General features: G+C 42.7%; 1 protein-coding gene and 1 long non-coding RNA gene across 2 annotated transcripts in view; one reads left to right on the plus strand and one right to left on the minus strand.

Annotated features, from left to right (window-relative positions):
* Nucleotides 1-12, plus strand: part of LOC131481644 (uncharacterized) — a 14,148-nt gene extending 14,136 nt beyond the window's left edge. Inside the window, exon 3 of the long non-coding RNA XR_009246469.1 lies at nt 1-12. This exon is cut by the window's left edge and continues 122 nt beyond it. This is a non-coding gene — a long non-coding RNA (uncharacterized LOC131481644).
* The window catches only part of STAMBPL1 (STAM binding protein like 1), a 43,347-nt gene that overhangs the window by 15,468 nt on the left and 9,865 nt on the right, over nt 1-18,014 (minus strand). The window contains exon 2 of the mRNA XM_004583376.2: nt 2,522-2,605. Within this exon, the coding sequence (XP_004583433.2) occupies nt 2,522-2,551 (30 nt within the window). The 5' untranslated portion in view covers nt 2,552-2,605. The remainder of the gene's footprint in view (nt 1-2,521; nt 2,606-18,014) is intronic.

Genomic DNA, 18,014 nt, shown 5'->3' on the forward strand with positions numbered 1-18,014 from the left:
GCGACAAACAGCTTTCTAAGCCGTCTTCAGAAAGGTAAGGGGAGGGTTCAAATCTATAGTGAGGGCAGTGCATTGACTGTGGTCTTGTAGAAAGCTACAAAAGAAATCAAGATGGACATGGCTTTAGTTTGGCTAGGATTTATTTACTGAGCCAAACTTCACAGTGAATTAGATGTCTGAGATTCCTCCACTGCCATCTAGTCAACTCTGATGGTAATGTTTTTAGAAGATGCCACTTCAGGGATTTGAAAGCACTCTGGCTTCTAAAGGTTTCATATATACTCAGAGGGCTCATTTCTCAACCTTCCATTATGTCAGAGGCAGGCCACATCTCTTACACCTGCTGCTACTCCACTCACCTGGCCAGAAACAATATGAGCAAGCCCTTCTGCATTTTTCCCTTCTTAAGGAAGCTCTCGGGGCCTGGGGCTCCCTTTCCTTGAAGGTCTCAAGCTGTTGGTCTTGTGGACTGGTGGCCAGGACAGGCCAGGTAACAGCAGAAGAGGTTAAGACTTTTTTCAGTCTTCCATGTTCTCTGGAGGAGAGAACTTCCTGGTTGAAGTCCTCAGGAATAAAGGACATCCTTGATTTTTATTCTCATGTAGCATCTTTGATCTAACCTTACTGGGTCCAGTTCTGCAAGAGGTGTGGCTGGCAGCGACAGCAGTACTCAGGCTCTTCCTACTTAACTTACTCTCAAGCTAAAACCACCTTTTTCCTATTCATACCCTGGATTCACTGCTTTCCAAGGTGCCTTGAAAGCCTTTCTAATTTTAGAGAAGTGGTGGGAAGTTTCCCCAGGTAAGAGTCAAACATCAGTGAACTCTGAACCCAGCCTCTGTATTCCAGGAATTTTCCAGTTAGCACGGTGGCATTGCATTCACCTTTTCCTAAGCATGCTCACCTGTAGACTCAATAGCACTAAATGAAAATGTTATTACTCAGCTATAGATAATTTCCTTAGTCACATCAAAAGATAGCAAAAACAAATTATGGAAATCAGAGTACTTTCTAAAGGGGCCTGCAGATGAAATCTGTCCATATTTTATTATGAACAGTCAGCATGGGGTCCTAATTATTACTCTGCAAGTGTCTCAAACTTCCTATGAACTCCTTGGGATTTCAAAAGAAATCATTCTTTATTCATTTCCATTCTCTAGGATGTAATATATTATTACTCAAAACACAGACAACAATCAATAAATGCCATCAAATAAAAGATAAAGAAGTGAGAATCATAACAACAAGTCTATACTAGATGATATTTTCCCTGAGAAAAAAAAACAAAATTAATTTTTCCTTTCTGAGTCCTGTCCTTCCTAAATTTAAAGTTGAGATAAGCTGGGAAGTAATCTAAAGTTTTCATCATCTATATTTCATTTGCATGTGAGTTTCTTGGATGAAAATACAGATTCTTCAAATAAAAAAGTTTTGGTGTTCATTTTTGGAGTGCCACATGCAATAAAATTTTAATTATATCCATTGAACATTCTGGAAATAACACCTAAGAAACCTTATAATGATGAGTCCTTTTGCAGGCAGAAATAGGGCATTCTTTAAAATCCCACATTGGAATGACAACATAGGGTCCAGGACATGGAAAATATCTTTCAAATCCCTGCTTGTCAAGTGCACACTGCAATCAAATGAGTTCCTGTGAAGGACTTCCTTGCTTGGGTGAAATTAGGTCACAACCTACTTCAGTTCAAGGGCCAGGCCCTCTCTTTTTTATGTCCAAGTACTAGGTTTTGCACACACAGGATATTCAGTACCCTGTTGTGCACTGGGCTACTCTGACAGGGTTGCTGTGAGTGCATTAGGGAAGGTCATGTGCAGAAAGGCAATGGCAGCTTCCATTTATGAAGCCACCATTAATAAACCAGGCGGTGGAAATGACTGTCTTCAATTGCCATAAGGCAAATGCAAACTAAGGGCCACAGAGATTGTGTGATACGCCTGTGTTCATACTCATCAGAGATGAGATGCAATGCAAAACAAGTCCACGTGGTCCGAGGTCCCTGTCACTTCCTCTCCAACACATGCTTTTCTACAGCCCTTGCTAGAGAAACTGCACACTGCCTTAGACAATAAGGAAAAAGGCGAGAAGAATCAGAATTTCATCCATGATGGATCCCAAAGTAACTCTGAGGATGTTAAGTATATAATGTCTTCCTCAGTTATCAGCACCAAAGTAAGCCACACATTTTGATTTTTGAAGAACAGAGACACTTAAGTATCTGTTTTTAATGTCAACTTTAGATTCTCTTCAAGAGTTTACCCACCCCCCAAAGGTCTATACTTCTGGAATCTGAACAAATTAAAATGTCACCTCTTTTTGAGAAACATGTTTTTAAGGTTTGCAAAGATGATTTTCTTAGTCACATCTTCAAAGGGGACAATCATATGGATGGATTGAAAATGCTAAACTTCTAGGGTGATTGTGACTTATTCCACACTTGGTGTTTCTGTTTTTCCTTCCTCACTTTCCAATCATTTGTAAAATATCCATGGTGCTACCTACCAGAGAATTCACAGTAAAAGGCTGGTCCATGTTGTCCTTCCTACAAAATGAAGATGTTCCCCTTTTTCTTCTTGGTCACTTCATCTGTTTCAAAAAACATAAAGCAAAGCTCAGGTTATTTCTTGGGGAACCCATATCTCAAATCCCAGGTCCCAGGGTAATTTCTGCTTCATAAGAAACAAAAAATATGAACAAATTCCAATCACTTATGTAGTCCAAGTATTTAGAACAGTTGATAATCTCTTCCTGAAAATGCAAAACTGCATGTGGCTTTGATTTCTTGGTGCTGACTTCTAAAGGTGGGAGTGTGAAGGGAATTAATGTTTGGCTGGACTCCCATATGAGTCCACTTACATAGATCTTACATAGATCTCTGTCCAAAACTATTGAGTATGTTTGCTTGCTTCAAGCAGAGAAGGAAGGTCACTGTGGTGAGGGTGTGAGTGCTGGGGCACTGTCTCTTAACCTGGAGCAGGGCTGGGCTTAAATTCTGCCTTTGACTTACGGTTGGCAGAATTCTGAGATGGCTTCGTGGTATCCATGGAGCTCTCTAATCCCCTCTTTTTTTAGTACAGATGAGACCTGTAATTGGCTTCTAACTAGCAGAGCAAGGCAAATGTGAAGGCATGTCTCTTCTCAGAGTAGGAATGAAGAGATACTGAAGATACTGCAAGTCCCCCCTCCCCCATCTGCTGCTGCGAAGCCAATCAGAATGGCCTGGCTGTGTCTGCCTAATCAGAGACTTTTAACAGTGGACTCTAAGCCTGCAGGTTACAAAAATGTCCAAGAAACACCCTAAAGAGAGCCACAGTGACAGAATAGCTTAGTACCTGGGTAAACAATTCAGGCACCACTGAGAATAGAGGTAATCACCACTAGGGAATTACTGTGCGTCAGTGAAAACCATAGTTACGGCATTAGAGACGGAATGAAAGCATATAGGGGTGGTGGAGACAAGGAAACACTTGACGAGGGCCTTGTAAAAAAGCAGTTATTTCTTGTAAGGGTTATTCAGATACCTAAACACAGAGTAAATAATTTTGCAAGTTAGAAACATTAGGACAGTTGTTCTTAAAGTTTACAGTGCCTGAAAGCATCTAAGCTGAGACTTACAAACCCACAGAGGTTTGAGTCCATTTAGGGTTTTTTTTTTAAGATTTATTTATTTTTATTGGAAAGTCAGATATACAGAGAGGAGGAGGGACAGAGAGGAAGATCTTCCGTCCGATGATTCATTCCCCAAATGACTGCAATGGCCAGAGCTGTGCCGATCCAAAGCCGGGAACCAGGAACCTCCTCCAGGTCTCCCACACAGGTGCAGGGTCCTAAGGCTTTGGGCCAACCTTGACTGCCTTCCCAGGCCACAAGCAGGGAGCTGGATGGGAAGCAGGGCCGCTGGGATTAGAACCGGCACCCATTTGGGATCCCAGCACATTCAAGGAGAAGACTTTCAGCCGCTAGGCCACTGCACTGGACCTGTCCATTTAGTTTTGTTTTTACCTACTATTTATTTATTTTAATTTTATTTGAAAGGCAGAGACACAGAGATATTCCAACTTGGGTCAATCTCCTAAACGCCTGCATTAGCTTGGGTTGGACCAGGCCAAAGCCAGGAGTCCAGCACTCAGTCAAATGAATGGCAGGAACTCAGGTACTTGAGCCATTATCTTCCTTCCATGATGCACATAATGCAGGAACAGGATCAAAAGCAGAGCAGGGACTCAAACCAGGCACCCTGATACATATGGTCTGTAGGTGTCCCAAGCAGCAACCTAACGGCTGCACCAAACACCCACCATCCCAGGTCCCTCTGCCCGTTGACAGGCCTTGCTGGGAGAACAGCCCAGGTAGTGTAAGACATGAGGTCTCCAAACGAAACTTTGAGAAGCAGAAAATCTGAGAACACACCAAGAATTTCTACTTCCAGGTAACGGCGTTAAATCTTGTTTTCATAGAAAGATAAAGGAAAGATCACACACACATTTTCAGGAAGGCCAGAGAAATTAGGTTTGGTGATTGCATATGAATCAATACTGCCCCGAATCCCACAGCAGCACTGGTCTGCTGAAAACGCCATCGCTGTCTCCATCACGGATGAACAGGGGAGAATGCAGCTTCCATCATCAGCACAGCAACTCCAGCAACCCTGGCAGGGAAACGCTGCCTCGTGACTGCAGGTACAGTTGCTCTGTATTTCTGCGTGCCCTTGGTTTCTACTTCCCAGCCTGAGATAGAGCAATATGTGTAGTGGAGCCCAAGTCACATGCCAGCCTGACTACAATGGTACCTGACAATGCAAACACTCTGCCTAGCACTTCGCACTTCTATAGGGAGCACTGGGATGTGCCAAGTGAGTAAAGGTGGATTCCCAGTTGTGTGGCAAAATCAATCATAACTGTACATAAAAAACAAATAAGCTGTAATGAGCTCCTTTATGCATAAAATGCTTATTTAATTCAACAACCATCACCACCAGAACTTACTAAACTACTGCAGATGAAAATAATCACTATTACGCCCCATACTTAAATTTATGTGTGATTCAGTAATAGAATCAAACTCTTGCTAAATTGAAAGAGGCTCACAGATTGGCCATTCAACTTTTTTTTTTTTTGTATCAGTAATTACTTGATGACCATGCCTCTCCCTAGTTTAATTCATCTCCAATCCTGGCAGGTAAAGTTGCAATGTAAACAATCACCAAAGTCAACACGAACAAAAATGTTCTCTGGATCTCCGGCTCTCCACGTGTGCTCCAGGGCCTCTAAGATCCTATCAGGGGATCGGGGATGTCAACAGGATTTCATAATATTATTAACACATGTTTTCAGCATCAGTCTTTCATATTTGAATAGTAGAGATTTCCAGGGGGAACTTACTTGTACTATTTACTTCAATATTCTTGTAACTGTCCATTTTCATTTTTAATGCAATAAGCACAAGTAGATATTCCATTTAAACAAAATAGAATCTTCAGTAGCTTTTAAGAGCACAAAGTGGTCCTCAGGTCTAAAAGTTTGAAATGTAATACTAAAAATTGAGGATGTAAACAAACAGAAAACTCCCCATCCTATGTCAGTCTAACCTGGAATAGAGAAGGTCGTAAGAACCCATAAAACAAGTTAAATTTATAGTATCATCTTCTATCTGCTCCTAGGAACTTGCTAAAATAATCAACAAATTTTAAGTGTATGCACAATAAGAGATACTTTAGCACAGATTCTGAGAGTCAGAAGTAGAAAATCAACAAACTGCTGACTACCATACAATCCCCATTCTCTGTAATTTTTTTTTAGTTGATAGTCATCCTTTTAAACGCCTACATTTTCCAGACTCTCTTGGACTGAGGCCATGCCACCACGCTCTGTGGACAGAGATGGATGAAGGGAGAGAATCCATGTTTGACTCGTGTGTGTAAAGCACAGAGGCTCTCCCTCATTTACCCTCTCTCCTCCTGCCAGCTGAAATGTGGGAGAGACTTACTGGATCACAAGGATGAACCATGGCAACGCAACAAGAAAATAGGACACCCTAGTTTGTTTCCAATCAGACCATAAGGGCTTTCTCTTGATTCACATTCTGTCTTTATCTGGGCAGCTGCCTCACCATCCTGACACAGGCAGCAAGTTCAGTCAGAATGGATGAGTCAGCAACTCCCACAGGAGACTACAGTCAACACAGATAAGGAAATCACATCAGCCATCCCCTTCCTGCTTCCCAGCATCAGCACCTGTCCAGGTCCAGGAAACAGCAGAAATGTGAGTCCACACCTTTCTCCTTTCCTGCCCTCAGTTCAACTAAATCCTGTCCAGCTAAACAGCAGGCATTGCGTACTTAGAGTCAGCACTACGCCATCTCTCAGACTAGTAGATGGAAGTGACAGCTCTAAAGGCAACAGATAGTGGCCTAAGTATTTAATTCGGTTGTCATTTAAAGAATCAACATTTAGAAATTGAGCTATTTCAGAGGCAGGCATTAGGAGCTATAATTATGTGGTTCCTGGGATGCCTGCATCTACGCGGGAGTTTGCATTCAGGCTGTGTTTCCAATGCCAACTTCCCATTAAGTGCACCTGGGGGAATAGCAGGGGATGGTACAAATATCTGGGTCTCTGCCATCCACAGGAGAGACCTGGACTAAATGAATTCCTGGCTACTGGCTAGTACGGTTCAGTCTCAACAATCCTAGGCAGCTGGGGAGTGGATCAATTGGATATTCTGAGCAAACAAAAAATAAATTAAAAAAACAGATTTTTAAACATTGGTGTATTTCATTTCAGAAATGAAGATGTCCAAATTCTCTTCAACAACACCAACAACAAAATGACAGCTCCTGGAACACTTAGGAGCAGGATCCTACAAGCTGAGTCAGTGGACCAAGCAAATAGAATAGTTGGCTTCTGATGAGAAAATAAAGTCATTTCCATCAGGGGAAAGGCAAACAATTAAAGTGCCAGGACGCCAAACAAATGTGCTTCAGAGAAGGAAGTAATCCATGTGGTACTAAAGTGCCCAATAGAGCTGGCGTAAAGCCAGCAGGCCAGCTTCCTTCATTCCTCACATGTCACCACTCAACCAGGGAAGTCAGGAAGAGGCTGTCTCTGTGCTAAAACTCCAATAACATATCGCAGTGTGGAGGACCAGAAACATAGTGCAGCAGGCCACCCAGAAAAATGCCTGAAGCAGCTTGCAAGTGCAGTGTTCCATCAGAATCAAACCTGAAGTCCCTTTGTGCAGCAGAGGCCAATGTGTCAAGAAGCCCATGATACAGACACAACTTTGGTAGCCAGACAAACCTGGGTGTGAATTTTCTGCTGCACCACCAACTTGCTTGGGACCCTTCCCCAGCCCACCCCCCGAGGTCCCCTTTTCTCACCCATGATGAGGCTCTGTGCAGCTGCCCCACCTCACAGCTCTCAGGTGCCTAACATCTAAGTCAAACACTCAGGAGGAATGCCTGATGGACTCTATACCTGCTCACAACCTCCACCTCCACATTCTTGTGACTTGGTATCATCTGAACTTACACAATCGCTCTTGGGAACTCTCTGTGCTTCAGAATTCCCTCTTTAATCTCTAAGTCTTCCTCCTCACTGAGAGCCTCCCAAGATGCAGCCACAGTCTCTCCTTAAATGGACCTTTTAGATAGGAGCAGAGGGGCAGCAGTTTGGTCTACCTGTTAGGATGCCTGCATCTTACATAGGCAAATCCAAGTTTGACTTTCAACTCTGGTTCCTGGTTCCTGAATAGTTCTTATGAGTGCAGGATCTGAGGTGCCTTAAAAATGATAGGGTTCTTGCCACCTTCATGGAAGGCCTAGATGGGGCATACAGCTGCCAATCTGATCTGTAGCTTCGGCCTGATCCGTGGCAGGGAGGGTGTTTGGAAAGCAAATCAGTACATCCATGAGCCCCTCTCTTCTCTGGCTATCATATAACTTTCTGAAAATGGGGGCGCAGGGAAGTATCTGTTTTGTTTAGTTAGAATCACATGGCAGTAAGGAACCACATATGTTTCAAAGGAGCACAGAAGCCAATCCCTATTCCAGAAGTAGGGCTCCCATGAAGCTCCTGGACCCAGCTGAGCAGCAGGTATGAACAGAGGGGATTTTGGAACAATGAAGAGTGGCCAAACTGACATTTCACAATTTAGGAAAGTTTTCCCTCCCTAAATACAACAGTTTGACTTCTGGGTACCAGTTCAACATTTCCAATTCTCAATTCTCCCCAAGGGAAGGAAGAAGCTCTCTCTCTCTCTTTTTTTTTAATTATTTCTTAATGGAAAGGCAGAATTACAAAGAGAAGGAGATACAGAAAGCTCTTCCATCCACTGCTTGACTCCTCAAGTGGCCACAAGAGCCGGAGTTGAGCCGATCTGAAACCAGGAGTCTGGAGCTTCTTATGGGTCTCCCATGTGGTGGCAGGATCCCAAAGGGCCATACTCCATTGCTTTCCCAGACCACAAACAGGGAGCTGGATGGGAAGTGAAGCAGCTGGGACATGAACTGGTGCCCATATGGGATCCTGGCCATGCAAGGCAAGGATTTAGCCACTAGGCGGTTGCGCTGGGCCCAAATCAATAAATTTTAAACAAACAAAAAGGCAGCAAATTCTGGGGCTGGAATGGTGGCATAGCAAGGCTTATCTTCTGCTTGCAGCACTGGCATCCCAAATGGGACTTGGTTCTAATCCTAGCTGTGCACTTCCAGTCCAGTTCTTTGTGGCCTGGAGAAGCAGTTGGGGATGGCCCAGGGTCTTAGTAGGAAACCCAGGGGAGGCTCTTGGTTCCTGGCTTTGGACAGCTTGGCTTTGGCTGTTACACCCATTCGGGGAGTGAACCAGCAAATGGAAGATCTCTCTGTGTGTGTGTGTGTCCCCATCTTTCTCTGTAACTTTGACTTCCAAGCAAAAATAAATGAGTCTTCAAAAAATATTTTCTTAAGAACCTGGCAGCAAGTCATGTCAGAAATAAACAAAGGAAAATAACAGTCCTGGGACGGTGCTAATTCTGTGACTTTTTTTTCAATATTAATATCCTTTAGTTTCCTTTCCTGTGTTTTATTTTTTTTTAAGAGACTTGGTTTTTCTAGCTAAGCTGAGTCTAGACCTACTTTCTTATACAAACCAGTATTTTCCAGAGTTGAAGAAAGAGACCACCAGACATTGCACAGTCTCTTTAGAGTCAGCACAAAGCAAAGAGTCAGCAAGTCCTCCAGGCCTGTCATTTCTTCCCTGGTCTTTCCATCCGAGTGCTCCAACAACCTGGATAAGCATGTTGTGGCCCGCCAGGTGAGAGAGGCAGAACAGCTCACACCCCCTCTGGAAATCTCATTTCTAATTGGCCAAACCGGCAGCCTTTCTTCCTCCCACTGGGTTAGAGTTCATGTTTTCCAGGAAGAACACATTGCAATTGACTCAGTCGGAGGTATGCAAAGAAAATTATTGTAAACAAGGCTAGGCTGCAGTGATCCAATCTGATTTAGATAAAGCAAGGCAAAGGGTCATTCCCACACCTTAAATGGTATAGCCACATAGAAGGATCCTGAGTTACACTCCTACACATCCAGGCTTGCTTTGGAAGATAATAATCCAGGCCTGCCCTTGCTGTTCATTTTCAAAGATTTTTAAAATTCAAACTTTATAACCAAAGACAACTTTCTGCTTCTGTTTTTGTTTTTACTATTCAGGTGTAATACTTACAACTCTGTAAAACACTGTGGCCCAGACGTTACTTACCTGTGCTTTGGTAACATAAACATGAAACTTGTACAACTATGTTTTTTTAATGAATTCACTATTTAAGAGTTAAAATTACAAAAACACCTGATCTCAAAGATTCAATAACAGACTTCTAAACAAACTAAATATTCAAGAGAAAGTTTCTAGGAAAATCAAGAGTGCACTGAAGTGGTTAACAAAGAATAAAAAAATTGCAGGGAAAACAAATGATCACAACTGTAAAAGCCATTTTTATTGTACACATTTGCTTCCTATACAAGCGAGTAAGGTGAATGCCAAGTCTTTGTCTCAGGCCCAGGGGTATATTCCAGGGTAAACATGCCAGGCTGAGTAGCTTAGGTTAGGTCAATCAGCAAGAATGTTCTTACTATAATTACTTTGAGGTAATTCTAAGCTATGCTGAGTACAATCAGGTCATATTTTTGGCCACAAAATAATCATTTCACATAGTGCCTTGCAACACTTTTATCTGATACGAGGATGAAGTAGTTGGGTATCTTAAGTGCCAAGAACTTGGGTTTTTGGAGCCCCATCCATGTTTAAGGACATCGGGTTCTGCCACTTACAAGTTGGAAGTGCTCCAACACCTGGTCTAGTCTTACTGTGTACCGTATTTTTATCTGTGGACTGGAGGCAGTAACACTTGTCCAGAAGAACTCGAGTGGTGTGTAAATGAGGAAACACTTGAAAGTTCCACTACAGCTCCAGACTTGTAGTGGGAAAGGCAAGGAAACTATTCCTTTCTCAATGCAAGAAGTCCTACTGTGCTGTTCTGTACTGTACTGTACTATACTATTACTATACTGTACTATACTACCCATACTTTCTCAGTGGACCCTGCAGTCAGAATCGGCTGGCTGGCAGGTGGCTAAATCTGGGGCAACAAGACTGAAGGGGACAATCTATAAGAGATTTTCATCTGTGATTTTTACAGAGACATCCTACCCTTTTATCAGCTAGACCTATCCTTGTCAAGCAATGGCTGTCTTGCAACCTAGATGGGTTGTAAAAGGCAATGTGGCTCCCTGACAAGAAGCAGGATGCTGTGTGATAATCTGTGGCTTAGCCTGCTATGCTACAATCCCGACCCCTATGAGCCTTTTCTTGGGAAATTCAGTCTTATTTCCACATACTTGTCCATGGTAATGCTTCCTTCCATGTATAATTTGTTCCTTTTAATAATCCTCAGATCAGAAAAATCATTAAACAGGAATTTTGTTCCTAAACTTCTTCTTGACCCCAATATTTCTCCTCTTTTGATCTGTTTTATACTCACTGAAATTTTTTGTGTGTGGGAGACGGAGAATCAAAGTACAGATGGAAGCCAGGCTGAAGGGACCACATAGGAATGACGAGTGACGTGTCCATTCATCACAGCAATTCTGCTGCTCAGCAGTCAGGTTTCTCCCCTCTGACTTCTAAGTATTAATGATTGAGTTCTGAGTATATTATAGGATTACATGCTGCCTGTTACGTAAAAGAAAAAAAAGATAGCAAAAGAGCTGTTCATGATCTTAATAAGTGCCATTACAGAAAGCCTTCCTCCTAGGTAATCAAAATAACGCATTAATACACACATAATTTCAGATGGCTCTCACTACACAGCCTTTGCAAGTAGGAAGAACTGAATTTACAGATTAGACATGCCACAACCTGGTTCTTCTCCAATTCCCCTAAATACAATTTCCCCTAAATTGCAATTTCTGAAACTGCTAGGGGGGTTGAAAATAGTAAATTACAAGCAGGGGTGCTGAGAAGGCAGTGTGAATGCTGCCTGCCACACTTACAGCGTAAGGCCTGGTGTCAAGAAGCACCCCCAGGATTACTGTCATTGTGACTGGAAAAGGTAACAGGCAAACAACAGAGCAGGGACTGAACTGGGGCACACAGGAATCCAGAGTGCAGACTCATCACACACACACACACACACACACACACACACACACACACACAGTAGACTAGAAAGCAGCTCCCAGTAGCAACTGTCACGAAACTTAACAAGTCCAAACCACTGGCCTGGGACAAGATGACACATTTATCACAGCAACAAAGATTTCTGTTCAGCAGTACAGATATTTCATCCATAATCCTCTTCCTGCCAAAGAATTAAATGGGCAGGCATTTCCTTCACTTTTTCCCTAGGCAGAATGATTCAGAAATTCAAATGTGTGTCATTTGGTGCCGCTGTTAACACCTGGGACTCCTGCAGTCCACATCAGAGTGCCTGGTTCAGTTCCCTACCCTGATGCACACTTGGGAAGGCAGTGGGTGACGGTCCAGGTCCTTAGGTCTCCGCCTCCACGTGGGAGACCTAGATGCAGTTCTGGGCTGCCGGCTGCAACCTAGCCACACCCGGCTGTTGCGGGTGTTTGATGAGTGAGCAAGTAGCTGGAAAATCTTTGTCTCTCCTTCTCTCACTCTCTTTCAAATAAAATAAAAATAATTAAAAATTTAAAATTCAAATGCATAATTATTCTACCAAGACAGTGTAATTCAAAATCTTCCTCATTTTTACTATAAATTTTGAATGTTGTGCCATTCAAAAGGTTTTTCATATGATCATAAAGGTACTAATTTAGAAGTAATGCAATGATTCAATTAATTATGAAAAAAGAAACAGTAAATAAGTTGATAAATTTGTTTTGTACACAAGAATGTTTTCATCATAAATCCACGTTAAATTTGCTCTTCTGCAGATAAAATACCAAAAGATCCTAGAAATGATGTAGTCTCAAGATAAAAATAAGCCACCCCTAAGAAACTAAATTTTAATGTACATTTCAATACACTCCCTTTTTTACTGCAAATTGCTTTTAAGAAAAGACTACCCCAGTGATACCTAATTCAATGGAGTGCAGTTAGTCACAAACACATTTTTAAAATAATATCATTTTTCCTGTCTGGCAGTTGCCTGCAGCCCAGAAATGGGGTCAATTCTTAGTCACTATTAACCAATTTCATTTAATTTCCATAAATTTCCTACACATAGTACTTCAACAAATTCATTTGGTCCAGCAATATTATGTAAAAGCCAGAGACAGTTACCCTGAAATACTCATCATGCGACAACAATCTTTACTGTTATGTTTGATTTTATATCAGATAATCTCTTCACTGTGGCAGACAAAAGCATACAGGCAGGATCCTGCACAACATTCGCTGGCCATCAGTTTTAACATTTATTTATTTATATTGGAAAGGCTGATATACAGAGAGGAGGAGAGACAGAGAGGAAGATCATCCGTCCGATGGTTCAATCCTCAAGTGGCCACAACGGCTGGAGCTGAGCCAATCTGAAGCCGGGAGCCAGGAGCTCTTCCAGGTCTCCCACGCGGGTGCAGGGTCCCAAGGCTTTGGGCTGTCCTCAAGTGCTTTCCCAGGCCACAGGCAGGGAGCTGGATGGGAGGTGGGGCAGCCAGGATTAGAACCAGCGACCATATGGGATCCTGGAGCGTGCAAGGAGAGGACCTTAACCACTACATTACCACGCCGGGCCCCTGGCCATCAGTTTTAAAACCACTGAAGATCTCCTTATTCCGTCAACATTGTTAGAAAGCGGGTGATTAGCTCTTCCTGTTTGCCTATCCCTTCCTCCCTCCTTATCTTCCTTCCCTGTAGCTTTATCCCCCAACTTGGACAGAGGTTTCCTCTGGACCTACTTGCTTGGTGGAAGAGGGGAATCCTAACTAGTAAAAACCTATTTCTAGATTTCACAGAGTCAAAATTACCGTAATGGGTGCTCTGGGAACTCCGTGTTTTTATCAAACTAGTCCAAGAGATTTTCCCAAACATGAAACTTGAGATTTGGAATGAGCATTCGGCATAGTGGTTAAGGCACTGCCAGAGGTGCCTGCATTCTGTATCCTAGTGCCTGGGCTTCAGGCTCCAGCTTCCTGCAGGGCTGATGGATCCAGTACGTGTGTCCCTGCTCCCCACATGGAGACCCAGACTGCATTCTCAGCTCCTGGCTCTGGCCTGCTCCAGCCCCTGGTGTTGTATCTCAGAGGATGGGATACCCTCCTCTGTCATGTATTGTGTCTGCTTTTCACATAAATAAAAAATTTAAAATAAAAACTACATTAAAACTTGATACCTATTGCATCGAATGAAATTGCTCTAGGATGGTTATATATGGCCTTCACCTGCTCAATATTCTCTGCTTTGGAACAGATTCTTGCTTTGAACTCCATGAGGTAGCTTGTTCCTTTTCTTCCTCATCCCTACCTCTGCTTCTAAAATATCAACGTCTTTTAACATATCATTATTCTTCAGAATGCATTATTTTCATGGCTGCAGCTTAGTTTGAGCTTAATGCTGAACCTTCCAATGCCTTCCATCCTTTCCCACTGGGACACCCAACTGCTTCTTGTTCAGCATGTTCCAAGGCTAAATGCATATTCCTTACAAATACTGCTAGCTTCCAATACATTTACTTAGTCAATACTATTTAATACTACCTTGTACTGGGAGCTGGTGACGCACACTGATCTTAAGGATTCTATATTTTGCTCAAGGCATGGAAGGGCAGAACAGTGTAAGGATATCAAACAATTATCTCTGTAATTATTTAATGAAAATCGTGAGGGTGGGCATTTGACAGAGCAGGTGACATCCCACACACTTGCGGCGCTCCCCGCTGGCTGGGAGAACCCCAGGGAGTTCCAGGTTGCAGCCTGATCCAGCCCCGATTTCTGCAGGTATTTATTTAGACAGTGACCTAGCAGATGGAAGACCTCTGTTCATCCCTTTCTTGCTGGGTGTGTCTCTCTCTGCTTTTCAAATGTAAGCACAAAGATAAATTTTAAAAATTTTAGAAAGAAAAATTGTGATAACTGCTACAAAGATGAAATGCTTAAACAGGTATATTCATACAGAGAATAATGAGTTTTGCAAATTTGCTTTTGGCAAAAATATCTCAGAAGTAACAGTATGTCCTTGTCAATACATGAGGAGACACACATGCCATTGATTTCCACCAACTACTGGTGATGTTAATTTCCCATTTTTCTAGGGGAGGCATATCAGATTTCTGTAAAGATACCATTTCTTCTTTTTCTTTTTTCTTTTTTTAAACTAAGAAACATCCTGAAGAGAGTTATTTTGAGACGATGTAAATAGACTACTGGACACTAATTTTAGCAACCAAAGCTAACTTTTGCCTAAAACTAACTTTTGCTGAAGTTTGAAAAAAATGGTGATTTTCCTAGTTAGATCATTCCTTCTACACACTGTAATCTAGTGTAAATTCTTTACTAAAGTTCCTTTATCTTTTGTTTAAAAATTTAACCTGTTGGGCAAGACATGGTAGGCTACTGGCTAAATTCCTCACCTTGCATGTGCCAGGATCTCATATAGGTGCTGGTTCATATCCCAGCTGCTCCATTTCCCATCCAGCTGCCTGCTTGTGGCCTGGGAAAGCAGTCAAGGACGTCCCAAAGCCTTGGAACCCTGCACCCACATCGGGGACCCCAAGGAAGTTCCTGGCTCCTGGCTTCAGATCAACTCTGCTCTGGCTGTTGCAGCCACTTGGGGAGTGGACTTTCTCTCTTTCTCTGTAAATCTGACTTTCCAATAAACAAATAAATCTTTAAAAATATTCAATCTGCCCAATGACGCTTTCTTTAATGGTATGTAAATCTTGCAACATGTTAAAATGTCTCTGAGCTCACCAATAATGAAAATGAATTTTAAATATGCCCATTAATCTTTACTTCAGGCATTTTATGGTTAAGAATATTTGAATAAATGTCTTTTATCTCCTTGTAATTTATTTTTATGCAAAGAGATAAGGATAAAGGTCTTTTTTTTTAAACCTCCAAGCAAAATAGCCTTCTTCCCTTGGCTTCCAATTAAAACTGGGAATTTACACTGAGCCTCATTGACTATACTAACTTGTAATTTAATTTATAATTGTAATTGATGGGAAAAGTGATCTTCACAAACTAAGCACTTAGAATAGAAGAGGAGGGGCCATGTGAAAATAGAAGAGGAGGGGCCATGTATCCACTTGGGAAACCTAGAAGAAGCTTCTAGCTGCTGGTTCCTGGCTTCGGATGGGCTGAACTCTGACCTTGTGGCCACTGGGGAATGAACTAGTGAATCAAAGATTTTTGTGTCTCTCCTTCTCTCCATAAATCTGACTTGCCTTTCAAATAACAAATTTTTTTAAAAAAAACTCTTTGGGGCCCGGCGTGGTAGTGTAGTGGTTAAGGTCCTTGCCTTGCACGCGCCAGGATCCCATATGGTCGCCGGTTCTAATCCTGGCTGCCCCACCTCCCATCCAGCTCCCTGCCTGTGGCCTGGGAAAGCACTTGAGGACAGCCCAAAGCCTTGGGACCCTGCACCCGTGTGGGAGACCCGGAAGAGCTCCTGGCTCCCGGCTTCAGATTGGCTCAGCTCCAGCCGTTGTGGCCACTTGAGGACTGAACCATCGGACAGAAGATCTTCCTCTGCCTCTCCTCCTCTGTATATCAGCCTTTCCAATAAAAAAATAGATAAATAAGTCTTAAAAAAAACTCTTTGAAAGATTTATTTGAAAGGGTCTCCCTCCAATACGACCCCTGCCCCCCACTCTCACACACACACAACACACATGGGAGACAGAGAGAGACTGACCGGGTCATCTTCTATCAACTGGCTCACTTTTTCAAATGCCTGCAAAAGTCAGGCCTGACTCAGGTTGAAGTCAGGAGCCTGGAACTCAGTCTGGGTGTCCCACACGGTCAGCAGGAGCCTAAGCATTTGAATCATGATTCACTGCCTCCCAGAATGCATTAACAGGAAGCTGAAATCCAAAGTGGATGGAGCTGGGACTCAAATTGGCACTCCAACATGAAATGCGGACTTCCCAAGTTGCAGCTTAACCAGCTATGCCATGACGCCTGCCCCAGTTTGTAGTACTTTATAATCAGGCAAATTATATCTTTTTTTTTTAACCCAGCAGTTTTGAGTAAGTTATCACTTCTCTGAATTCTAGCCCTTTCCAATTTCTACACCTGTTAATTCTATTACTACACTGTCTGGTCTGAGAGTAACTGTGTCTTGCTTAACGCAGGGTATTATTATGACAGTAGTAATTGTAGCACTTATTCAAGGATTTCTAAATTCAGAAAGGCTGATCTGGTCTAATGGCTGAACTGGGTGATCTTAACATTACACTGCATAACATGCAATTACTAGAAAGACCAATTTACTAGCTTCAATCAGGTATAAAGAGCTGGCAAACCCTACTACATAAACTCGCCAAGCTCAGCCCTGCCAACTTTCTGGCCCCAAGGTTTCACCCTGGCTCCATCCTGCCTTCCTAGGGACATATCAGTCAGTTTCCCTAACCTTGATTCTGGTTCTGGAGGAGATACTCTGAGCCTACCTCAATGGCACACATGTTCACATCTGGGTAGTTTTCTGCTCAAAATGCATGGTGGAGCAGATGTTTGGTACAGCAGTCAAGATGCTATTTGGGATCCTTCATTCCACATCAGAGTGTCTGCATTGAGTCTCAACTCTGCTTCTGATTCCATCTTCCCGTTAATGCAATCCTGGGAGGCAGCAGGTGATGGCTGCTGCGGCTGGATCCCTGTCACCCTCATGAGCGACTTGGACTGAATTTCTAGCTCGTGGCTTCAGCCTGCCCAAACCCCAGCTATTGCAGGCACTGGGAGAACAAAAGACTGATGGGAGATCTCTCTCTGTCTTAGCCTCTCTTCCTCTGTCCCTCTGCATTTAAAAATAAATAAATAAGTAATTTCTCTAAAAGTTGCATGGTGCTAACATGGTGCCTTCCAGAAGAGGTTTAAACACCTCAGCCAATCTTTCAGTGCCCGTGGTGATCTGGTCTCCTTCCCATTTCAGTGTTCTCCACAGAGACTTAGTGTGTCTTCCTGTACTTGCCTCTGATCAGACCCATCTCTGCTCCATCCAAATAGAAGGAGTTAATGTGAAGTTTCCTGTCAACTGTGGCTTTCTGACTTCCATCCAACAAAGCGAAGGTTTTCTTACTCCAAATGTCTTGAAAAAGTACCTTCTTGTTTTGCATTTGCTTGTAGTTCAGAGAGAAGTGTGTGGGTTTCTTATGAGAGTGCTGCATTTATTTAAAACTCCAGTGGCTGGGGCAAACCAATAGTGCATCTTTAGTTAAAAGCAGAAGGAAAACTAAAATCAGTATACTGAATATGACTAAATTTGGCTCATGGAAGCCACATGTTAATACTAGAAATGCACATTTCAATAGCTGCGAAGAAATGTAGAGACAGCTTT

Source organism: Ochotona princeps, chromosome 13, assembly GCF_030435755.1.
Source record: "Ochotona princeps isolate mOchPri1 chromosome 13, mOchPri1.hap1, whole genome shotgun sequence".
Taxonomy (NCBI): domain Eukaryota; kingdom Metazoa; phylum Chordata; class Mammalia; order Lagomorpha; family Ochotonidae; genus Ochotona; species Ochotona princeps.